The sequence below is a fragment of the Fundulus heteroclitus genome, chromosome 14 (genome assembly GCF_011125445.2).
Source record: "Fundulus heteroclitus isolate FHET01 chromosome 14, MU-UCD_Fhet_4.1, whole genome shotgun sequence".
NCBI classification, from domain to species: domain Eukaryota; kingdom Metazoa; phylum Chordata; class Actinopteri; order Cyprinodontiformes; family Fundulidae; genus Fundulus; species Fundulus heteroclitus.
In genome coordinates, this window is record NC_046374.1 from 21326193 (window position 1) to 21352063 (window position 25871).

At 39.9% G+C, this 25871-nt stretch overlaps 1 protein-coding gene across 1 annotated transcript; it reads right to left on the minus strand.

Annotated features, from left to right (window-relative positions):
- Nucleotides 1-22124: 22124 nt before the first annotated feature.
- Nucleotides 22125-25564, minus strand: LOC118565713 (zinc finger BED domain-containing protein 1-like). Its single transcript, XM_036146528.1, has 3 exons — nucleotides 23787-25564; nucleotides 23402-23480; nucleotides 22125-23189 (listed from the first exon to the last, which is right to left on the minus strand). Exons 1-3 carry the CDS (start codon nucleotides 25224-25226, stop codon nucleotides 22819-22821), a joined length of 1890 nt encoding a protein of 629 aa, XP_036002421.1. The 5' UTR covers nucleotides 25227-25564; the 3' UTR covers nucleotides 22125-22818.
- Nucleotides 25565-25871: the final 307 nt, after the last annotated feature.

A 25871-nucleotide genomic window follows, 5' to 3' on the forward strand; every position in this document is an offset into this window, starting at 1 on the left:
AGGAACTCAGCAGAAAGATCAGGGACTGAAAGAACACCTCCAGTAAGATGGAGAAACAACCGCAGCAGAACAACATCAGTGTGGCTTGGAAAAGTCTGAAAACAGTAACGGGACACAGGCCAAACTCCCAGGCTGTAGGAGACTAAAGCCCAAGACACACCGGATCTGAATTAGAGTCCGATTATGTCAGAAAAAAATGGATCAGATGAAGTCATAGCAATTACATCGGTTTGAAGTGAATGGGGCCGGGCAGACTGCTCGTGGTTCTCGGTAACTGTGTTTGCGTAGTTTTGACCAAGGTAGACCCCTGGTCCATCTTGGTCGGAGCTACACAGCAATCTGATGAGAAATCTGATGAGAAACTCAGACAGGAAGAGGGAAACTTTGGCATAGTAAAATACATCCGCTTTGGGGCAAGTATAAAGTAAATTCTCTGAAACACAAAAGGTAAACTGTACAAGATTACTGGCCAGGTTCGTTCCCATTTAAGTTTTTCCAGAGACATACATCTCAATAAATAATCCATAAAACATTTCAATAAACTCGGTACTTGTTGTACCAAGTGCTGTACCAAGTACACTTCTACACATGGTAGGAGCTCAGAAGTACAACATAAGAAAAGGAAACCGCGATCTTCTGGTCACTGATCTTCAGTAAATGCAGCTTTACGTTTACTGCCCGGCTTGTTTATGCTGGCGGAATCTCAGGTACATACTCTCACATGAATACTCGATCTCGCAAGTCTGGTGGTCCGGAGACAGACCCTCTACACAGCCAGTGTGTCAGAAAAAAAAGCAGACTGGAGCATGAAGGATCCAAGGCAAACGGTGTGTCTTGGGCTTTAGGATGGATAAATGACATAAACCAGCAAAAGGTTACAGGTCAGGATGGCTTCAGTTCAAAGATCTTTTTTGACTTTTTGGTGGCATTAGCCATCTTGTATGGTGTGGCTTGTTGGAGCTAAAATACATAGATTTAAAAAAGATATATAAGATGATGACACTATATTGTTGATATCGAGATGGTCCATGTTGTGTTTGAAATATACGTTTCTGTATTCCAGTTGCTTGTTTTACAGCTGTTTCTCATAGTCATTAATGACAGTTAGGATAAAGATATATGACTTGATGAAAAAAAGAAAACTTATAGAGACAAATATTGTATGTGGGGATTTTGACTAAAAATATCGAGATATTATTTTTGGTCCATATCACCCAGCTCTAGTTGGAGCAGCAGCTCATCCACAACTGGGAGGAAGTGACTTTAGATTTGCTCGTCAGGAAGGCCGGCAGTGTACTAGGATACATCCTCGACCCTGTGCAGGTGACGGGAGGCAGAAGGACACTGGCAAAAATAATATTACTCTTGAACAATGTCTCCCAACCCATGCATGAAGCTTTTACAGAGCTATAGAGCTCCTTCAGTGACATGCTGTGGTATCCTAGATGCACAAAGGACCGTTATCTCAGGTCCTTCTTCCCAGTAGCTGTTATAACCATAACTGCTCCCAACAAGCTCGACCAGTGTTTACATTTCTATGGTTAATTAATATGTATATTTTTTTCCATTTCTTGACAATAGTCCTGTTGTTTATAAGCACACATATGCATGTTTTGTACTTTTTTTTTGGTAAATCACTTTACTCATTTGCACATTTCTTTTAATCTGAATATGCCATTTTTAACAACACAATTTTTTTTTCTTATTTGTATATTTGCCCTTTGTACAGTCTCTTATTCTAATTTTTGTTTTTAGTTTTTTACCTTTGTGTTAATCTGCATGCTTTCATTTGCTGCTTATATAGCTGAACTTCCCCACTGGGGGACAACAAAGGATCAGTCTATTCCATTCTATTACTGTACTCCGAACAGATTCTTTAAAACATGGTTTGTGATTCAGGAAAGCTATGCTCTAGCAGTGAAAACACAAAAGGAGAATGTTCTATTGTTTTATTTGTACTAGGAGCACTTTATGCATAAGTCTTAAGCTCTGTGAATATACCACAACATGGTGTGAGCCACTAACAACAAACCTTAGTGCGTGGTTTGAAGGTTGCTGTTGATGATAAACTAAAGGGCAATTTCTAAATTTTCAGTGAGTCCAGAGTGAATTTAATCATTTCTGAAGTGGCTAATTCTAGCCAGAAGATGGATAACTTAAAACACTGTTTGAGAAAATGGTTTGTGAAAATACAAAAAATGAGCAAAGTCTGTGGATTTTGGCATTAGTTCCACTTTAAAATTAGACTAGCATAAATCCAACTCAAACCTTTACATAATTATTCTACACTGATTTAAGTTTCTTTAAAACCAGGTTGTAAAACATGTTCTCCTTAGTTTCCCAAAAGTAGTTAAAATCTTGTCTCACCTTATTCTTCTGAGCCAGATGCACCTCTGCTGGGAAACGTGCTAATTTAGGATGCTTCACCCTCCAGTTATGCACAAGCATTATAATATGCAAAACATTTCCGTGTGCCCTTTCCGAGAAGCGGCTTCCTTATCTCATGTGTATTGAGCTGTGGCTCCAAGAAGATATAATATTATTTAACAGCTGTTTTCACATTGGGTTTGAAGAAGTAAATATTGCAAGCAAGACTCCCTTCTTACCATCTGCTTCACAATATCAGATTTTTTAAATACCACGAGCAAATATGGTTAATTATTTTAAGGTATCAGAAAGGAAGAAAAACAAGCATGAAAACAATTCTAAATAAAACACGATGAAATGATACCCAGCCTCGGAAGAGCATTGAGTACCTCACCGAGAAGGTCCCATTACAGGAACAGAAGTTAAAGACAAACATCAGTGATCACTCAGCTGCTCTAACTGCAGAGCTTTTTGCTCAGTTCCCTCTGATCAAACAGGAGGATCATTCGATGCAAAGAAATTTAGATCCAACGACTATTAGCTGTTCCTTCCGGCATTGCCTTACCTTGAGGTAAAACAGAGTGTGCTGCTTCTGCTTCCTTAGGTCTGCAAACGATCCTCAGGTTTCACACGAGTATTTTTCCTTCCCTGAGCTGATCAACAGAGTGTAAAGCAGATGGTAGGAGGAGGAGGAGGAGGAAGAGGAGGTGGGGGCTGCACAATGAAGCAGAGTGTCAATGAATGGGAGAGAGAGAGAGAGACTTCCTAAAGGACATTGTGGCTTCAAGTTAGAGATTTAATTCAGATGAGATACAAATCAATTATAGGCAATTTATTTCCCTCCTGTTAAGGTTAACAGTAACTTCATTTTTAAAAGATTTCAGTTAATTTTGCATGAATATCATCAATTTTGTTGATCTACAGAACATTCATGCTCACAGTTTTCACACTTTGAGATAAATAGTATTTATGTCATTATAACCCCCCCTTACACCAGATTAAAACCATAATGGGGCATTGAAAATCGGGCAGCACATGGACGGTGTTTGCGGGTTTTATATTAAGAGAGCTCCCTGTTGTTTTAGAGCATGCACAAAACTTATATAGAAAGGTATGGTTTGCTAACATGGTGGCTGTTTGTTGAGGTCTTCAGTGGAGCATGGGGGAGTGTAACATCAACAATGGCACCACTCAAAGTACATCACTGTACCTAGACAGCAGTATCCAGAGTAAAAGGTATCCAAAGGTTTTAGAACCCAATGATTTCAAAGATACCTAAATATTCTGTCACAGCATTCCTTTAAAATCCTTTTAATAAGAAACCAGGGAAGTTTTTGCTTGCTGTCTGAAACATGGATTAACTCTGCTTTTTATGGTTTCACTCTTTTGCTATTCATTGACAATGGCTCTTGTACTTTCTCTTTCATGCAAGAAATATCATATTTACTTTTTCATGGCATGGAAACTAAAGTAGTGCCACTACTCTAATTAAAAGCAATGCTGTTTTAATACTAAAATTCCTAACTAGCCAGCTAAGAGCGGCATCCACGGTGAGCATCTGCCGTCTCTATTCTGGTGGATAGCCCAACTACCGTGTCCTTGTTCGATTCCCAGTAGTACTCTTTAAGGAACTGAACATCAGAAAAACAAGTAGACTTGTGTAATAACAAGCTAGCACAAAAAGGTATGTGTATATTATTTAGAGCATGTAATAAAAATGTTGCCATTTTAAAATGTTTAATTCTATGTAACATAGAAGTGATCTACGCCAACATTTGATAAATCAGGCTGAGTATGAAGATGATCTAGTCCCTGCTTACTGGCCTATTGGACTAAACTTGCACATAAATCCACATACATCAAATCCTTTACCTTTATAGGGGGGGAACCTGGACAGGAAACTGGGTATACAGCCACAGAATCCCAGCAGGATAGCAGGACACGTTCAGGGGTGAACAGCTTGATTGCTAGTTGTAGGATGTAGGCTAATGTATGCCTGCACAGATATGCTGTACATTGTGTCTTAACATGTTAGATAAACAGACATTCAAAACTCCCACACCAAACCTGAGGGAAATGCCTGGGCAGCTTTGTCCTAAAAACTTAATGAGTTTTGTGCAAACACCAGCTGATATTCAGGGCCGCTCCTCACTAATATTTAGGACCACCCTGGCTCACAGCAAATCAACTGCACACCAGGGCCCGTTTCAGAAAGCTGGGTTAGTGGATATTCAGAGTAATTCCCGGGGTAAATTTCTGCATACGCTGGCTTTTCCATTTCAGAAAGCTCAGAAGCCTTGACCCTGAGTCAAATTATGACAACAAATTACTCCGTGAAACAACCCTGCTACCGAACAGAGTTGTTTGGGCAAACTCTGAGTTATTCCTACTTCTACGCTGAGATCTACAAAACGTGTCAGAAAAGGCCTGTCCTTTTCTGGAGGAGTCTGTACGCTGTTCTGATCTGCTCTTTGTTTTTAAGCCAACGGCAGCTTTTTAATAAAGTAGGAGACGCAGAAAATCTTTCAGAGGCAGCTGTATATCGCGCTGTCAGGAATGTTACTGTTGCACTCAGTTATAAGTTAAAGGTGTTTCATAGTCAGATACCCACAAGATTAATAAAAGAACTACACAGAATGAAAGCAATAATTTATTCTGTATCAAATTTTGAGACTTTCAGCTCTAATTTTCCATTTGTATATTTTAGTTTCCATTCATATACCCCAACACCGTTAGGGCTGCTGCACATTTATTCACTTAAATAACTCCACCTTTACTTCAACTTAAATTATAAATATAGCCTGTTTGATTAATATAATGTGAGGCTGGCATAAATTATACACCAATAAGAAAATCTGTCAACTAATTCTTAAGGAGGATGGGTGAAGCCAAATTTTGGAAAAAAAATTGAATGATCATATTAGTTATTTCAAAAACTCACACCATCCCCTCATTAATTGCAATATTGTTGTTATAGCCAATTTATGATTAACCTTTAATCAGCTAAAGCATAAATTGTGTTTTCATACTTCATCTTGATTTGCTGCCACAACATTTTTATACCTGTCAGATTGCACATAGACGCTTCATCCATGTGTGAGAATACAGCTTTAATTATCCGTCAAATAACTAACTCACGCATTTGCTTCTTCGGCAATTCTCTGCCGCCAACTAATTTTTTGCAGCAGCATCAACATTGTTACTTTTTGTTAATTGTTATTTATTATTCTCCATATGCCTTCATTAAAGATTTCTAATTCTATCCGTGTGAAATGGCCACTTATTTCCTGCCGTTGCCATGGTGAATCGCGTTATCTACGTTCCTGTCAGGGCTTCTTTTGTACTCGTAGTTAACTCAGGGTTGATAGGGCGCTGAGTTTAGTTACCTGACGGATATCACCTGTTCTGACACCAAAAATGCTGAGTATGACAGCGTGAGGTAGAACAACTCAGAGTAGCTGTTTTCTAGTCAGGGTAAATCGGCCAGTCTTTCTGAAACGGGGCCCTGGTGTCACTCAGGTCAAAACGCCATCTGCCTCTGTAGAAAGTAATGTCAAATTTCAAAAACATTTTTACTTTATTGGTCCTTCAATTTTAGTCTGTGTAAACACTGGCCAGTGCATTTCAGCTGTATCTGACATTTAACAACTTTAAACTCCTCCTCACGATACACTGCAGTAAACAGTATTACTAAGACTGTTGCTTGAAATGTTTCCCTTTTTGTAATTTTTAGCAATGATTTAAGTGCAACTTTTGTAAACCACCAAAAGTAAAAAAAGCAGGATTTTACAACTATCTTTACATGGCTTGTAGTAATTACTAATATATATGCCAGATAAGATGTGGGTGTATCCAGGGACTAAACATTGGGTCTAAATAAAGACTTGAGTCCACAGTAAAATTCTGAAATTTAGCCATCTGAGTATTTAGGAATATCGATCTCCCGATGGCAACAAGACAGTCAAGAAGATGCTGAAAAGAGCAGTTAGCAATGTGCTCGAGAGGAAAAGAAACCTGACAGTCATTTGCATAAAAATGTAAGGATTGTCGTGTTGCAGGAAAATAGCACTAAATGGCAGCAGGTATGATGAACAAAAAACTGGACCAAGAAAGGACCCTTATGGTACAAACTAGGAAAAGTCACCATGAATTGAAACAAAATAATCGGTGCAAAACTAAAATGTCTAGTCATCCGTAAGGATCTAAACCTCCTTAGAGCTAAACTGGTATTGACAATGAGAGCAACATCTCTGCTTTGCTCTACATTGGTAAGGACGCTTGTCAAATCCAACAAGACAAGTGGTAAATATATCCAGAGTCTGCTGAAGAAATAATAGCCTTTAAAACCTCTCAACTCAGTTTTAAACCCAGAATAGAGGATCACATACTGACCCAGAACACAATGCAGCACATCTACTCAGGCCCAACACAGCACACTTTTCATGCAGACTAAAAATATGTAAGAGGGGTGGGGCATTAATCTCGAGTCAACATCTCAGATTTGATTATCTGTCCTGCTCAAGATGCCCAATAAAAAAATTACTGAAATATAATCCCCATGCATTAGCAGCTAACTGCAGCCCTTAAGGTGCTATGTGGTTTGTCTAAGAGACATAAGAGTGGAGCTGTGAATCTCCTCCACACTTTTCCATTGCCTCTAATACAGACACCCAACTATAACAGTTATTGCAAAATCAGAACAGGGAGCTTCGTGTTCAGTGGAAACGTTTCTGTTCTATGTCTAAACTCTGACCCTCTCTATGCATAAAGAGACAGAGAGAAAGAACAATCTAGCACGTCTGCTATAGTTAGGGAAACTGTAGCTCTACTCATAAAAAGGCATACTCAGATCTTAACTCTTAACAAGCCAACAACATGACTCTGAACTTTGGTTTCTACAGGTGACTTTAAAGTAAAGGTTGAAGTAAAGGTGACAAGATTAATAATATAACGTTTTGTAAAGGATGGAAAACACGCTTTAAACCAAAAGGATTCATTTAAATCAAGAAGTGCATTTCTAGAGAGCCTTCCAGGATAAAGTACAGGGTCATTACAGACGCCATTACCCAAAGCAGGAGAGGTTTGAAACCCAGCAGGATCAGCTGAATTAAACATGCTCACCTCTATTATTGTCTTTAATGACCACAAGAACATTAGTGAAGACAGTTAACCACTTTTACTCATTATCTGAGTAGTCGGCGATCTAAAGGATGAATGACGCACAATGTTTGGGTTTTGGAAAATAAGTTATTTTGGCAGAAGGAAATTTACAAATGAAAATTGCCAATTTATACATGGAGGAGGTGAAGAGCAGGGCGCTCAGTGCTTACCAGGGAACACCACCACTCACAACGTAAGATATGTGGATGATACTTGGGTTAAAACCCAAACCAAAGAAGTTGGAGCTTTCGCCAAACAGATTAACTCATTGGACATTAAGGTTTAACAAAGAGGATGCCAAGACACAAAAAAACATTGTCATTCCATATGTGCCAGGAGTTTCTGAGAAACTCAAAACACAACATATTGGTAAATTTCAAACCTAATAACATCCCAACAACAGAACACGCAAAACAAAGTTGAGCGGCATTGTGTCTGTGGTTCAGTGCAGCGAGGACTGCTCAGACTCAGATGGTTTGAAAGAGGGGGTGAAAGAAGCCATCTTTTTCAAAAGAGAAAAGCCATCACCAAACAGAGGGGGAGGATTGCGCTTCCACCGCCCTAGTGTTTACAACTCGGTTCTCCAACAAATTCTAAAGAGATCACATCAGCAGTTTTTTCATCATTCAGGTGACCAAGTATTCCACTCATACTAAGCAATAGCTTCTAACGACCCAGGACAGAGACTGGTGGGTCATTGATTTACGTCTGATTTAGAATGCGCCTTGGAGTATGGGCTTCCATGTCCTTAAAAACAGCAGCGCTGTAACTACAGGTTGCTCAAGTGGGAGCAACCATCATTGACAAAGACTCCTGGATAGATGTCGAAACCATTTCAGAAAAGAACTGAGTGACAGTTCAGTTGCCTCTGATTTAAGCCTGTTTGTTGTTGTGATGACCCGGATAACGGAGAATTTGCAATCCCCACGTGGTTTATTCATTTGCCAGAAAGTTGAAATAAGACAGCACACTGGGTTGTATATAAATATAGATGTTGTTCTCTTAGCTTGAACCAGAGCAACTGTTGGTGCTGCAGTGGAAGCAAAAGGCCATTACTTTGAAAGACCAAGTCTCAATTGCTGCCCATTTTCCTTAAAGGTTTAGTTATTGTTGAGTTCCTAGCCAAATTGGAAGTGCCAAAAAGAGGTTTGAACAGCTTCAATAGTTGTAGGCCAATATATGAGCTAGCTATTAAGTTACACTGTCTTTTTTATTTGTGTATATCCTTCATTCTTGTTTGAGCATAGTTAGAAATGAGCAGCACAGTGGTTCTGGTGTAAGAGTAGCACATATTAATCACATATTAATCATTTGAAAAACAAAACAAAGCACAATAAAGTAAAAACCCAACTAAATGAAAATTCACAAGTAAAATGAGAATGAGCTCTCTTGGTATCATCAGCCGATTAAGAGAGCTAGCAAGACTAAAATTTCTATCGTCTTGCTTTGAAACTTCACCGCAAAAGGCTTTGCGTATAATTTCAAATTTCTTTATACCTAACCTAACGTTATAGGAAAGGTGATGAGGAAGATATCGATACACAGCTGTTTTTTAAAGGTAGGGTCGCCCTCAGTGTGGAAGACTCCTCCTTTTCTCCTGAAAATGGCCTCAGTGTTTTCATGGGTTTCTTACTTAAACTTTGGAAGCCAATTGTAAATGGAAAAACAGAATTTTTGCTGAATACGCTGGAGATTCTACTGCAAGTACGTGTGGGCAAAACAAACCAAAGTTTACAATAGCTTTAAAGAATAGTATGCTAAGAAACAAATGGAGAATAAAACTTTGCAACTAAATGTTTCTCAGTCTGTCCAGCACTTTCCAAGTCTGAAAAAAGATTCTTCAGCACATTTTTTTCATGATGAAGGCCTTCTGCAAAAACTCGTCAGAAAGTGAAAGATGTGCATAAGTGAGCATTAAACGTCAGTTCGTAGTCACACCAGGTATAGTTTGACACGCCAGATTATTCATTTACTTATTTATCCTAGGCAACTATTGGGAAAAAAAGTCTCTCAAAGATGTAGTTGTTCATAAGCATTTTGAGTGCTTACAAATAATCCTCCAGAAGCCACTTGCACATTTTTCCCTTTCCCATGTTGTTCTTTCCAAGAGAAGGTTACTTTATAAGCTGTTATGGTCAAGTACAAAGGCCAAATAAAATCAATTGAAAGACCTTCAGGAAGGATTGAAAATGCAAATTGGGTCCGGCCCTCAAGAAGCAACACCTGAACAACTCAGACTTTTGTTTTCTGCCATGTAAAACTTGCAATGTCTGGCAGAACAGACAAAGAGATATTACATCTAGGATTTGCAACCTTTTGACAGCGCTGGCATACCTTTTACCAACCTTGTATAAACTTTGTAAACCTTGTAAAGACGCACAAGTTATAAAGCCACTGCAGAGCCGAGTTGGGAGCCATAGACCAGAGCGTTCATTATTCTCTGCTTCTATTCTCCTTCCCAGATCCAACGTGACGGTGGGTAGAGCCCCTGTGGTTCAGAGTTACCGGGTCAGCTAGCAGGCAGAGGAAAGGTGGTTCAGCAAACACGCACCTGTTTCTTGCTGATTTCTCACACTGACCGCAGCTTTGTCCTATGAAGTGGTGGCTAAAATTAGCAGAACACATGAGGGAGACAGCCTGGGGGATTAAACAAGCTGCAATGCGGTGGTTCAGAGAAGGAGCGTTCAGTTGGGTAATACTCTCATGGTAGTTGTGATGTTTATGTGGCGGCTAGCTGGGATTCTAATTGTTGCAATTAACAAAATTGCATTTTTTTTTCTGGACTTTATGCAAATATCGCCATTGGCTTAGCAACAACCACAACTCAGTTCAACATCTTCTGTATTAAAAAAAAAACAATAACAATATTTTGGTGAAACGATTCATTTAAACTGTTCTGCATATAAAAGTCCTCACTTTGGTGTATATTACACCACGTAAACAAATAATTTGACTTTGTCGTTCTGGCAAATGTAACAACCTTTTGCAGAGCAAATAAAAGGAGACAAGCGGAACAATGTTACCCCACAGTTTTGCACAAACCTCAAAGAGTGACGTGAAATAAGAAGGCATACAAATACAACCAAGTCCAGAGATGCGTGCAGTCCTTCTAGTCTGCCCTGCCCTCTCTGGGTCAGCGTGTGCACATTTCTTACTAAAGGTGTTGGAATGCATCCATCAATTATTGAGCCGCAGCGCCTGTTATCTGAAGATAACATTTGGCTCTTTATTGGTCAGCGTGTTCACTGACTACATGAGCGCCCAGCGGGATTCGGGGTCACTTTCTGTGTAAGGATGCGTGTCAGTATGGCATTCAAGCAGACTAAAGGAAATATCTGATCCGAAGGTTTATGCTGTAAGGTCACTCTCAATTTCTCAGGAGACTCTCTTCGAGTTCAGGTCATTAAACAAAAAGGGTGAGTCGTTTCTCCCTGCATAACAAATGCAGGCTTATCAGGATAGTTACGGCAACATTTACGACTATCTGGAGCACCATAAAAGATCGGACAAGCCACAAAGTTACAAGCTAGCATAGTTTGCTCAATTATCACCTTAAAGAAGAAAAGTTAAAAGTTAATATCAAAGGTTGTATTTTTAAAATGTAAAATTGTAACAACAAAAATTTGGGAAACAATGACTACAGTCATGGTACAAAGTAAAATACCTTTTGTTTCTATACACTGTGTGAAAGCACACACTGTGAAACAGGATTTAAGTATATTAAAAAAAAAACAGGGGTGTCTAACACTAATCCTCACAGCTACCACCCTGCAACTTCTAGATGCATTCCTCCTCCCAACATACCTGACTCAAATGGCTAAGTGACCTCCTTAGTGTGTCATTAAGTTTTATAGAGGCCTGGTAATGAGCAATCAATTGATTCGGGTGTGTTGGAGAAGGAATGCATCTAAAAATTGCAGGATAGTAGCTCACCAGGACTAGATTGGTCTCCCCTGTTTTTAATCAATGAGCTGGCATTTTATACTGTCTTTTGCATCTTGTATTAGTGATTATCATGGTTAGCATTACTATCCATCCATCCATTTCCTAACACGTCTATCCCTGTTGGGGTCGCGAGGGGTTGCTGGTGCCTATCTCCAGCTGTCAACGGGCAAGAGGCGGGGTACACCCTGGACAGGTCGCCAGTCTATAACAGGTTAGCATTAATAAATGTTACTAAATACTAAACCAGCAGTCTCTGTCTTCCTCAACCTTAATGTAGATTTCTGAAAGGCTGCAAAATCCAAACGAATGACAATTCCTTTATTGTCCTGCAATGGGGAAATGGCAATGGCAACACATGGACAATTACGCACAATTATAGCAAAGAGGAACAAAAGAGGAAGAAAAAAAGAGCAAAAACGGTCTAAAATAAAGTTAGCTCTAAAGAAACACCAAGAGTAGCAGATAATAGTAAATAAGGAACAAAAAAAAATATTTGACAGTGGAAGAAAAAACTCCAGCCTATTTACAAAACACACAATAATAGAATGTGAAATATTTACATAGCGTACAAAAATACAATATGCAATATGCATGGTAGTGCAGCAACATCCCAGCTAAGGTGTATAATGTTCTAAAACAGACAGGCTGAAAGTTCAAAATGACAAAGTAAAGAAACTTTTATGTTCTCTGGTTATCCTTTTTGGCATATGAAAGTTTTGCGCTGTTTGGCTCTCCTTCAGTAGGGATGAACCACAGATCTCCACATCAGTTTCATTTGAAATGGCTCCTTGGGTCTTCTCTCCTTGTCTAACTTCATTTTAAACACCTGACTGATGCTGTATTAGCCGACAATGAGTCTTCTTTGCTCATTAGCAGCATCTCCCTGTCCCAGCCTTTGTATCCTTTAAAACGGCCCTTATTCTGTGTTTTGATTTGTTATTGACATTTATGTGTTTTTATCCATTTTTTGTACAGTGGCCTTGAGTGTCCAAGGCGCCTTTTAAATAAAATAAAAAAATGATTATGTTGTTACCAGTTCTACATGATGTGATTAGATGCTCAGCAGACAAAAAGATCAGATTTTTGCGTGTTTCCAACTAAAAATTGAAAATGTTGCTCACCAGCTGATTTCTTACTGCATACTGTGCAAAAAGCAAACAACATTCCGACATTTTGAAAACGCACACCCTCCTCTCAGCGATTTTGAGATCCAGTGAACACCAAAAACAGGATTGGAGGGAAAAAAAAAAAAGCAGGAAATAACCGGCATATCCCAGTGCAGCACATCCTACACAGGGAAGCCACTTCTTCCCAGTTCAGGGGTACGCATTGGGAGGTAAAACCATACAAAGTAACGGGGGGGAAAAGAATGCAACATGTTCAGACCAATTTTATATTTTTTAAGTAAACCAGCTTTAAATAATTACTCGAACTTTGAATTTACAAACAAAAAAGATAAAACAATCATGGCAAACAGCAAAGGTAATTAGTAGCTGAGCTGGATATCTTTGGCATCTCATCTTAAACATCTAAAACCATCTAAAACTTTGTTTTAACAGGTCAGAGTCAACAACATTTTACAATTCTGAAGGTTAAAAGTATCAAATGGAGCTCTTGGTGAGCGTATCTATGAAAATTAAAGTAATAAGGGGATATCTGGAACCCAAAAGTATGCAGGGCATGATGTATTTCCACAATCCGCCACATGGTGGCAGACTTGCACATTATATAGCTGAAGCACAGCAGTTAAGCTGATCTTGCTTTTCCTAGATGTGTTTTTTTGCACAGAATGTGTGACGTAATCTACCAACAATAGTGCAAAAAAGGTTGTATTTCAGCCTCATCATGTGATGCATATTGCTGCTCTTCTCCTGGGTTGTTTTTAGTCTAACCATAATTATTAGGACAGAGTCCTTCTGTTTGTGTGCTCCAACATGTCACAATCTCCAGATGGATTCAAAGATATGTTTAGGATTGTGTTGTTGGGAGTCTATATTAAGCACTGGCAGCCAACCTGTAGGACATGGACTTTGGGAGGAGCCAGCTTCCAGAAAAGGCTTATAAGCCACCCGCCTACAGGGACGAGAAGAAAGACAGACGGACCCTCCAGTTGGCCGCTCATGCCGCCACATATGGCCTGCATGATGTTCAGCAATGACACCATTTCATCACGGAGTTCTTGGTAAAGTCTTTCTGTTAGATTGTAGATCATTTTGTAGAGAAACGCATTTTCAAACATATTTTCTATTCAAAAAGGTTATTCCCAGGATATTTCTGGTAATTTTCTGAAAATTACAGCAGGTTACACCTTCATTATCCTGTCACGGCGTACCGGTCGCCTCTGGCAAGGTACTTTCGAATTTGTGATGCAGACAAGAGAGATTGAAATCAGCATTACTTCTTAGACAGTTAAATGTAGCTTATTTGGTAGATGTGAAGCATAATTCAAGATTTCAAAGAGATGCATCAATTTATTTAAACACCTTTTCTGTTTCCCAAGTTCATACAGTTCCAGACCATTCTTCCCCATTTTCATCTTGTTGTTGAGGTCAAGGGTGTAAAAGTATGCACAGTAATCAGTCTTCTCCAAACAGGAGAAAAATAAATAAATAAACCTACATTAAATATAATCAATCACATCAGATGTCTCCCCAAGCTAAATGTAAAATGCTACAGGGTTCTCAGCACATCAAAAACATAGTGACGGCCAAAATGGCTAAAACATGGACAGACTAAAGACAAGGTCAGCGTCACATTATTTACACCAGGGCTGTAAAACTGGTGTCCTGCAAGCTTTTCATGTGTCCCTGGTTCAACACTCCTTAATCAAATGGCTGAATTAGCGTTTCGGCATGCAGTCAAGTTCTCCAGAGTCCCGCCAGTGAGCTCATATTAAAGGAAGGTGTGCTGAAGCAGAGATGCATCTTAAAAGGTGAGGGACACCGGTCCCCGAGGACTGGAGTCTGAGACCACTGTGTCAGAGAATCTGTCCATGTAATTTTGCTGGTATCTTCTCAAAAAACAGGATGAGAAATCAGACACACCCAAGTATTATCTTCTAAACAAAATCAGTAATAGTTACATGCTCTGGCTAGAAGCTAGGTTATTTATGCACACACACACACACACACACACACACACACACACACACACACACACACACCATCCTCTAACCCAGGGGTGCCGAATCATAAAGTCATTAAAAGGGCCAGTTGCACGTCTATAGATGATACTTTTGTTTTCATAATTTAATTTCAGTTCACATAGAAATATTAAAAAAAAAAACTGCCCAGTAACATACAAGTAGCACCTTTAGGCCCAGTTTATACAGTTTATCTGCAAAAAAAAAAACTTGGTGTAGGGTTGAGTTATACTTTAAGCTCTCATCATTCTCCATCACTTTTTCTCCTTTTGGACATTTCTGGGTTGTTTTACTGTGTTGGGGGGAAAACTGACATCTAGTGGCAGGATGATGTTACTACACAGTTAAAAAAAAACATTCGCTATAGGAGGCACAGTTTTAGCCACTTTATACAATTTAAAAGGCTATATGCTCTACTTTATGATATGATGTGCCTTTTTTGGCTCTTGAGAGCTGGATAAATTACCTTGACAGGCCGGATTCGGCCTGCGGACCTTGAGTATGATACGTGCTCTAACCCCTGGGATAAATTACAGACCTGTTTTTTTGTTTTTGTTTTGTTTTTTAACATTTGAAGGAGGCTAATTTGGAAAGAACATAAATATGAGCCATGAAAATTACCATGTAGAATACTGAGATATACCGCACCCTCTACAATAATTGGCACTAGTCAATAAGTATAAAGTAAAAATCAGCTTTTGGCTGGCGGAGGCTCAAAGTTTAATGTAGAGGCAGGACAATAAAAGTGACATTTGCGGTGACTTTATTTAAGACGTTGCACCAACACCATCTTAGACCGACAGCGACTTGACTGCCTTTTATAGCAGCGTACTGAGGGTCTTGTTGCAAGGAACCAGGCAAGGGAATGATCAGAAGATAAGAACTAAATACAGAACTCAACACCCAACACAATGAATGAAACCCAATACATATTTGCACAAACACAAATCCTTTCAACCAAATCAATTTATGGTCAATCAAAAGATTATTTCAAATTAAACATGATTCCTTAAAGCTCTACCGTCCTTCCAGACGGTTTGCTCCAAGAGCTTTCAGCAGCACCTGCAGCTTGTTTCTTCCTCCTGCTGCCACATCCTGCTGAGGAGCCAAACCAGGAAGAGGTAAATGCTTTTAACTACAGCTGTATTGTTAAATCAATAAATTAAAGCAACAGGAATTTAAAGGAAACTAAATTGAATCTACACTTCCTTTACACACAATGAATGACCAGTCATCCTACCGCTCAAAGAAGGTATATAAAAATGTCCAAACAAAAACTACAATAAAACTAAAAAACTCAACTGCTTGGTCTGTAAATTAATAACCTAATTTCCTGAAGTAATGGAACTTATTTCCATTATATACAGTAAGAAAACATAGTTTTTGAGTGAAGCAGAAATGTGTTGAACGTTGTAACCCAGGAGTTAGATGCAGGAAAGTATCTTCTTCCCTAAACTCAAAACGTATTTGAAGTCAGAGCAACGATCAAATATCTTAAAACATCTGAAACTGGGACAAACGACGCCAGATGAAGACCCAAGTTTGTCTTGACAGCACATGAAAAAAGGAGAACGTAAGAGACTAAAATAACTAGCTTGCTTTTAAATGTCTAATCTTGTGGGAATTTACCACTAGTGAGCATCGTTGTTGTTTTTGAATATTCAAATAAAATGTAGACATTTGGCAGTTTTTAAGACCAATAACCACTTTAATCAGCTGTGTAGTTTTCATGGGTACCCTGTAGCTACATACTCAGAACCACACTGAACCAGGATGGCAGCCATGTTCCAAGTCAATTGCTATATTGATACTTTTCTAGGCAGGGGCACCAGGTTTCGTATAACACCTCCAAAAAAATCTGTTTCCACAAACATCACAAAGAAGAAGCTCCAGCTTCTGATGAGCTACATCTTCACTAGCGGAACCAAACCCACTCCGTCACTTTAATCTATTTATTTGGGGACAAATGAAGGAATCAGTGGAGTCAAACATGCATTTACCCGCAATATCTATTCTATCGAGGGTTCTCACTGAAAAGAGGAAGTTAAATCGGGCTTGTTTTGGTTGAAGCACCCTGAGATGCCTTTTAGTTGTGATGGACCGTCTGCTTAACTCGACACAGGATTTTTAATCCAAATCTTAATCCCGACCACAAAGGAGAGCCTTGTTTCTAATACTAAAGAGGGTAATAGAGCGTAAATGTGTTATAAATCTGAGACTTCCACCTGTTGACCAAATAAAATTAAACTCTTTTTTTCCAGGCGAATGTAGTCCATCATAGTGTAACCTTGGCAAAAGAACAGAAACGCACATTTTCAAGCTGCGCATAAGCATTTACACCCAGTTGGCACCGACAGTTTGGCACACCGTACAAAGACGTCAAATGGAGTGGATCTGTAGCATAAACAAGCCTGGGGGTGGAAACGCAAACATGTGAGACAGTCCACTTTTTCAGTGTTCAAACATCCCAGAGCATTTACAGCCACACAACGACAACCACCGTGTTGTCTCTTCCACACCGACGCCTTCCACATCCCAGCCAGCCTGTGTGCACACTTAATCAACTCCACCTCTCCCTTTTCTCGTCTCTGTGTCCGCCCTCTTTACTTTGGAGTACTTCTTCCTTTGTTATTTACAGGCTTTATTCCAGAGGCAGATGGTCCATACAGGACGACGCTCCCCACCCAATCCACATGATGGAACAAAGGCTGCAAGAAAACAAAATCTGCTTTCTTGCTGAAGACCAGCAATCTTCATCATAGTGATACTTAATAAAAACTACAGAATACACATAACAAAGAACTCTGACTTATTGTAACGTTAAACAAAAATCTAATCCTGGTACATTTTGTATTCAGACCCTTTTGCTCTGTTACATGTAGTAAATTTGGCTTCAGAAATTACCCAACAATGTCCACAGAGTACACCTGTGTGCCACGCAGTATAAATACAGCTAAAGTGAAACACGGTGGCGGCGGCGTCATGCTGTGGCTTCAGCAGGCACAGAGAAGCTGGCGACGGTTGATGCTAAATACATGAAAATCATGGAGGAAATCCTGCTGGGGGTTGGAAAAGACGTGAGGCTGAGGCTGAGGTAGCCTCGTGAGACCATCCTGATCTCGCGAGCTTTCAAGGTTTCACTCGCAGATCAGTCTGGCTACTCTCCGTTAAAGAAAATTTGGAGCCGTTCACCAAACGAACGTCCAATCAGCGTTGGCTTTGAGGCGGGTTGAGGTGTGACGCAACGGGAAGCGCGTCAGTTCAGTCTAAACAACATGGCGGTTTCAGCGGATGAAACTAGCGTTAGCGTGGCTATCGAGCAAGTTTTATCGGAATTACAGAGTATTTATTTGCTGAGCTAACAAGCCTTTACCTGCAGCAGCAAGAGTAGCTTGGCTTGTGGTTGTGTTTTCGTCGTCGCTCGTAACAGAGCGACGACGAATCTGATTGGTTCATTTGGCCCGTCTATCACCAACATAGGCCAATCAGCTAACCAGTATTTTCGCCCCTTCCCAAAATTACTTCAACGGAAGGTTTCCAGATGGATATGCGGAGCAAATCTATCTGGCGGAGTCAGGTAAAGGCTGAGGCTCACCTCCCAACAGGACAGGAACAAAACACGCCTCCGATAAAAATCCGACCGGATAAAGACTAGACATAAAGCCAGTAGAAGATTTGTTACAAACGTTTACATTTTAAACAAGATTATATTATCATGGCCGGAGTTTCCTCTCTCTATGGTTTGGAGGATGATCTGAGGAAACAAACTGATTATCTATACAATGATATTTAGGTTTTTAAGTGACTCCACTGCTTTTGATCAGGAATGGAGGTAAAAAAAGGAATTCATTTGGATGCCAACCTGGCATTTCCTGTGCTTTAAAACCACTGAGAGCACATAAGGGTTTGTTATTATTTTAGGATGTAATCTTTATCCTAGGTTGATAATGCCATTAATGGAAAGTCTGGGTGGGCATCTACCAAAGACTTATTATCAATCATAAAAGGATGTAACCACATTACTTCCCAACGGTGACAGCATCATGTTTTAAAACTACCTCCGACTCCTGTAACTTAAAATCCTCAACTAGATTCCTGAACCTCGGAGCAGAGTTGGGTTCCCTGCAGCATAATGATCCCAAACATGCATCCAAAATGGTTTTGTATCAGATAAAACAGGCTAACGCTGAACCTGTATGGTCTGCCTTTGGTTATAGCCTACTTACAATTAGTGGACCATGCTTGAAGCTAGATCTTTGCCAAGAAAACTAACTCATTTACATTGAGTCAATAGATTTTTATACAAGAAGAGAGGTAAAATACTTGCTTGTGGCTTAAGTGACTCTGTGGCTGAGACGTGGCTTGCTGAAAGACATTTAAGCAGGAGCTTGTGTATTTAATTATGACACTCTTGATTGAATCCAGTTCAACCTGGTTCTTTTTCTATAAGTTTATTGTCATAAAACCCTTGTTGTAAAAACAAGAGTACGGTTCCCTTGTTCTCAAAGCAGTGTAAGCATCTTGAAGACATGCACACCAGAGCTAATGACAGACAATGGAGATCATGGGACATGTCATTGGTTTCTGTAGAGAACACAGCACTTTGCAGCAGACGAGGGAAATGTCTTAGGAAGACAGGAAGTTATTTTTATAATTTCAAAGAGGCCTTGTTGCTCCACGGCAGCAGCTGCCGGGGAGATAACCTCATGGCTGGGTGGATCGACAAAGATCTTAATGGGTGGTTGTAATGTTTAAAATAAATACTCCCCCAGGAGAAACCATGATGGGGACTTAGTCAAGAGAATATGTTAAGGAATCATGATTGCTTAGTAAAGAAAGAGCAAACATCTGCCCGTGTCTTTAAACCCTCTGTTTATGGTGCTCATGAAATTCATTCCTCCTGAGTTATAAGAAACACGGATAGAAAGTAAAAGCAGAGCCAAAAAAGATGTGGGCCACACTGCTGGAGGCCACCTTTGCTACAATGACTCCAGATGTAGAGACCATCCCGTTTGAACAAGAAAAAAAATTAGATAATCACAAATAACCCAAAATTATATTTAACTGAAACAAAGGCAAGACGTTGTAATCATTTCCTGTGACTTTGTGATCCCACTGTGCGCATTTACAGTCAGGATTACTTACCCCCTTATGACAAATGCATTAGTTTGCAGACATTTACCCCTACCTGTACATGTAATGAGCATTGTTTCTCATTTTTATAACCTTAATAATAATAATAATAATAATAATAATAATAATAATAATAATAATAATGATAATAGCAGCTGGTAAGGAGAACATACTATTCTCCAACAACGACTTTAATATTTAAGAGCAGATCAGGTACTAATGCTGTCTCTGTAATACAAATCTTTAAACACAGGATAACGAGAAGTCAGTGAGGTGAGCAAATAAACCTTTTCCTGAGTCAGGCATAATGGGGAGTCGACTACTTTTCTGGCCGATGTGAGACAATTGAAGAGCCTGAGGGGAAGCCGTGGACTATAGCTGAACTGACATTGTTCTTGAATGAAAGCCAAGGGGGGGATCAAAGTAAATTATGCATGCAAATATTTAGAAAGTGTGGTTTAAAACGTGTTTATATCCAAATGATTTAGGGGGGTTAGCGAGCAGTTGTTGAAAGATGTTTATTTATTAAAATATGCGAATTTTAAAGCAGTGTTTCATGTTGATTCTAATGGGTTATAACTTAAAAAGCTGCAGAACCATTACTGTGAGCTACAGTGGCAGATAAACATGAAACAAACTACATTCTAGCAGTTTTCCATTGTATTTGATCATCATACAGGAGCACAGCAGTGTTAATAATAAAGCTTAATCACACCTAACAGAACCGGGTTCTGCTACTGTGCCTCTTTTTTATAGTCATGATTTTCTGGGACACTGTGTCTCTCTCTCTCTCTCTCTAGGTTTATAATGAAACAAGAGAAAGTGTAGAAACATAATTTTTTATATATATATTATTATGCAAATCTCTGTTCATTGGATTATGAACTAGGCTTTGTAATGACCATAATATCTTCTAATTCCTATTGCCACTCATCCGTCTCTTTCCATTTGTTCTCCATGTTTACTTAAACATGTTCCCTCAATTAAAACTTTGTTTCCCGTGTGTCTTAAATGGGACATAAACAAAATACACTTCTTTTGCTCTTGAATGTCTTTTGTTGCGTACTTGGAGTCTCTAGATATGCAGAAAATGTTAATGCAGTCTGTTCAGGTGCTGCGTACATATCTTTATACTTTATACTCTGTGTGGGTCACATTTTTCAAGCCGTTAAGATTTCTCGGTTTTCTGTTACATTTTTTTAAGAATTACATCATAGAGTTTGCTGCAGAGCTGCTAAAGAAGCTCATGGTCTTCAAGCTCAATAGTCTCACAAATCCGTCATTTTTATTTATCTCAGCGATTTTGTTGTCCAAGCTGAAGGAAGCCAAAGCTATAAGTGGATAAGTCATCGGTTGTTCATCACACCTTCCCCCAGCATACTACAAACATGGTCGAACGGGGTGGAGTGGAACACTATCCAACCTGGAGTGGGTGAAGTACCTCCTTCAGATTTAAAGAGACAGTACTACAATGAGTTGCTCTCAGACACACCTCAGAACAGAGGTAAAAAGGGGGAAAATGGGGGTTAATCAACGAGGAATTTACACCAAAGAATTGCAGTTCCACTTTATATGGACCACAACTGAATGATTTCAGCATGAAAAGGGTTTATTGAAAAGCATGTCATGTCTCCTTTAAATCCAGTTTGACTTTCCTGTACTGCAAAGGAATCTATCGATCAAATGTGTGCAACTATTCGGAGTCAGATTAAATGCAGTGTGAAAAATTGGGATGTTCACATTTATGGATGGGATTCTGTTTTGCTTTTTTTTTTTAAGTGAGGTTCTTTCAGGTAATTATTAGCAGTCAGTGTCCTACCTACAGCAGACCACTGATTACCTCAATTTAAAAAAGGTAGAGTGGGCGATCTTTCCGGAAATGTAGGTAAGAAATGCTCAAGTCCCTTTTTGACTAACTACGCATGTGCAAGACCAGCCTACCTGCTTTTCCACTCCTCCGGGGGATCGCATGAAAGAATCTTCCAAATGCACTCTGGTCTTATTTCTGTCTTCTGAGGCCTTCTTCTTCCTCTCCTAAATTAATAAGACTGTTTGCTTCTCCCAACTCTCAGCCATTTTCAAAGTATATGGTAAGAGCAGCAGTGCTACAATGAGCAGCTAACACCGACGCTCACTGAATACATAAACACTAGGGATGGAAATCTTCACCACCAAGGCGATACGATACACATCTCGATACACAGCCAACGATTCGATACATTCACGATTCATGGAATTTCTAGTGATAAGATTCGATACGATTCTCCAACCTCCTGCGATCCGGTGTGATACAGAACGATCTAAATTTAAAATGCTGCGATACAGTGCGATACGATGCGATGCAATGCAGAAGAAAAGTACACCATGGACTACATAGTTCAAGTTATGGCACGCAAGCTAACTGTGCCTTTTATTTTGAAACAAAGGAAGTGCAAATTAGAGAGTGATTGTCTCTCTGAAACTTTATAAGTGTAAACTTCAAACAAAAATAAGATTTCTCTGAAGTGCATGTTGTCCAACAATTAAAGCAAAGGCACAAAGGCACATTTTCCAGTTAAGCCTTTAAAAAAGTGCTTGAAGTTTATACATGAGGTAAAACAAATAAAATGCCCTTATACAAAAGGTGCAGGCCAGGATATTCCATCTATTATAAAAACTAAAAGAAAAACTTAACACAGGGACACATCGCATTTTCCCCCAAATATACAATGCACACCATTGACAAGTACACCCCATTTGAAAAGCAACATTTTGAACAATATTCTAATAGGCACACAAGTAATTTCCAAAATGTGCATAGGTAAAAATGGTATGTCCAAAATGTGCATACAATATCTGAAGAGCAAACTAAGGTTAATAATCTAACTGAAATGTCATTTTCCATTTACTCAGTGCACATTTTGAAAATAACATGTCTACTTATTGAAATATAGTTCAAAATGTTACGTTTCAAAAGTGGTATACTCATTACCTCTGTGCCTCTGTAAAATGATTAATCATTCTGAACAAATGATCATAACAAGGGAGTAACAGTTCCCCATATGTAAATTAAGACAAGTGAATCCCAACATTTAACCCAGATGGGTCTTTTTCAAATTCTTTTTAAGAAAGATCAATTGATCAACATGGTCAGGGTGCAGGAGACTACGTTGGGCAGTGACAATATTCCCTGCACTGCTAAAGACACGCTCAGAGCTCACACTAGTTGCTGGAATGGACAAGTAATCCTTAGCTAAAGCTGAAAGGAGTGGCAGGTCCACCTGCCCTTTCCACCACTGCAACACATCACCGCCTAGTTCTAAGGAATCTCTCTCTCTGTATTTTAAAATTTCATCCTTAGCTTTCTCCCTCATGGTCTTCAATGGCGTTCTTGTGGTGATGAACTCTCCAAACAGCTGGTCCATGGCAGTCTTCTTTTTAGGAGAGGGCGAGGCATCATCATCTAAGGAAGACATGTACAAGACTATTAGTATATTGAACAATATGAGCAGTCAACACAACACAAGACTACACACTGTTTAACAATGATAACATACGAGTCAACATCTGTTGTGCTGTATTTAAAAGATTATCTCCATGCCCATGGACCAATAAATAAGTATTTTTTGTCTCTGTTAATGAACAGTCAATTACTCATACACAGTCAACACACACCTCTCCGTTCCCTGCTGGGGCTTCCGTCGCTGCCTCCCTCATCTGCCTCTCCTTCATACAGTGCAGCACTGTCTCCTGTCTGACAATCCAAATCAAAAAGAGTATTTTGTTGTCAAAATGTAAATAACAAGTCTTAGCACAGAATATAATAGCATTTGACCAGACTCCAAATCAAACATAACACTGTACATATTATACAGACAAATTGAACATAAAAATGTAGAGATCTATTGTGTGTGTGTGTGTGTGTGTGTGTGTGTGTGTGTGTGTGTGTGTGTGTGAGAGTGAGTGAGTGAGTGAGTGACAGAGACAGAGACAGAGACAGGGAGGGAGGTGGTCACATTCTATAGGCCTAAAGTAAAAGGAAAAAAAGTCAATAAATTACCTGCTCGTTCATCTTCACCACCTCAGATGTTATTTTCATGAAGATGAGGTCTCTGGAGTCCACATCAAGGAAAGCCAGGTCTTTGAATCTGGGATCAAGGCCCGATGCATTGTAGAGGAGTTCTTGGAGATCCAAGTAACGATCAAAAAAATCTTGTCTGAAGCGCTGCTTCATATCTGCAATGATTGGCAGGTCAGTGTTGTCTTCGGAGAAGTGTTTGTGGAGTTTGGCTTGTATTGGGGCGATCATTGAGATGGTTGGGCTTTTTTCTTCACTCAAAAGTGTGGTGGCCACTTTGACAGGGGACATCAGCTTGATGATTTCCTGGATCAGAGTCATGTCGTCCTCATTCACTGCTAACAGGCCCTCTCCCCTCCTGATCCTTCTCGACAGCATAGCGTTCAACAGAGCAGGATGTTGCTCCCAGAATCTCTCCAGCATGTCCACAGAGCTGTTCCATCTTGTACAGACATCGTGAATAAGTTTGTGGTTGGGTAGGCGTAGCTGGGACTGAATTTCCCTCAAAACCTCAGCTGCTTGTGGGCTTTTATGGAAGTATGCAACAACCTTCCTCACCTTCACCAACAATTCGGACACCCTGTCCACCTTCAGTGCCTTTTGCGAGGCCAAGTTTAATGTGTGGGCTACGCATCGGACATGGGGTGTTATCTCTGCGCCAGCCCCTGCCACTAGCATGTTTCTTGCGTTGTCTGTCACCAAGGCAGGTTTTTTTTCTCCGAGGTTCCACTCGCGAAGTACATCTTGCAGCAACGCAGCCAAGTTGACCCCAGTGTGAGACTCATTAAACACTCGCGTTTGCAGGACGTGAGACTGCATGTCCCACTCTTCGTTCACGTAGTGTGCCGTAACAGTAATGTAAGAATCAGTGGCACAGGAGGTCCAACCATCAACCGTTATTGACACCCTCTGTGCACGACCCATTGAGCTGAGAACATCCACTTTCACTTTCTCGTAAAGCGCAGGAACTATTCGGTCCGAAAACACCCTTCTGTCTGGTATGCTATACCTTGGCTCCAACACTTCAAGCAGGTATTTGAATCCCTCGTTTGCTGTAATGTTGTACGGTTGGATGCCTTTGCAGAGGAAGAAAGATAAGGCGTCCGTGATAGAATTCGCCCGGGCAGAATTGCTTGCAAGTGGCGCTTGAAAAAAATGAGGTATTCGTGGCTCACGTGAAGTTGTTGGAGTAGCACTGCTAGCTGACGTCTCCGGGGACTGAACTACTGTACTGTGGTGCCGCTTCAGATGTTGCGACATATTTGTTGTGCTGCCTGTATATCGTACCTCTGTTCTGCAGTGTTTACATATGGCCATTGTCTTGTCCAACTCTCCATCTCGTTTGTAGAAGCCAAAGTCTTTCCATACCGTTGACCTAAAGCGCGTAACCGAATGTATTCTCTCTGTTTCGTTTTCCTCCATGCTAACGTGGTTTCTAGCTTGCCGCCTCTGTCCTCTTCGAAAGCAAGTTTAGACCCTCCTACTCGCGCGAGGCTTCGGGCGAGACTTGAGTGGCAGAGAGACTAGCATGCACGCAGTAGGCAACAGGGATGGAAAGAAACGCAACTAAAACTCAAAGACACGTTTCTAAAAAGTTATAATAATAGAAGATAATAATCAGTTTGTATCGATGCAGGTAGTTTTGATACGATGCATCTCGAGTTTATGTGCGGTTTTTACCGATGCAGACGTTTGCAAATCGATGCAACCGTATCCAACAGGTCGTTCCGATGTTCCGACACGCATCGGTGAATCTTGCCATGCCTAATAAACACTGGGAATTTATGTGGATTTAAATGCGTTAGCTGATCATTTCTTTGTGTTGTTCTTTAATGGTGAAATTGTAACCACGAAGAAAAAGCAAAGAAATATTAATAGATTTTATTAAATTTGGAAATCAGAGGTAAAAAGACGGATGTCCACATAAAAAAAAAAAAAATGTTAAAAAGTGAACTTGATCGCCGTTTTTAATGTAGGATGACATTCTGAGGAGTAATTCCCCTCCCATCCCCCGCCCAAAACAAAACATCTAATGCAACATTTTAGGAAGCTGATGGGACGCCGATG

Bases quoted from the DNA above. Each gene is read 5' to 3' on its own strand.
- LOC118565713 (XM_036146528.1), bottom strand. From the start codon at position 25,226: ATGGAGGAAAACGAAACAGAGAGAATACATTCGGTTACGCGCTTTAGG. The intron at 23,481-23,786 runs GTAATTTATTGA...TTGGATTGTCAG, and splicing joins TGGTGAAGATGAACGAGCAG to ACAGGAGACAGTGCTGCACT. The intron at 23,190-23,401 runs GTGTGTGTTGAC...TGTCTTCCTTAG, and splicing joins CCCCAGCAGGGAACGGAGAG to ATGATGATGCCTCGCCCTCT.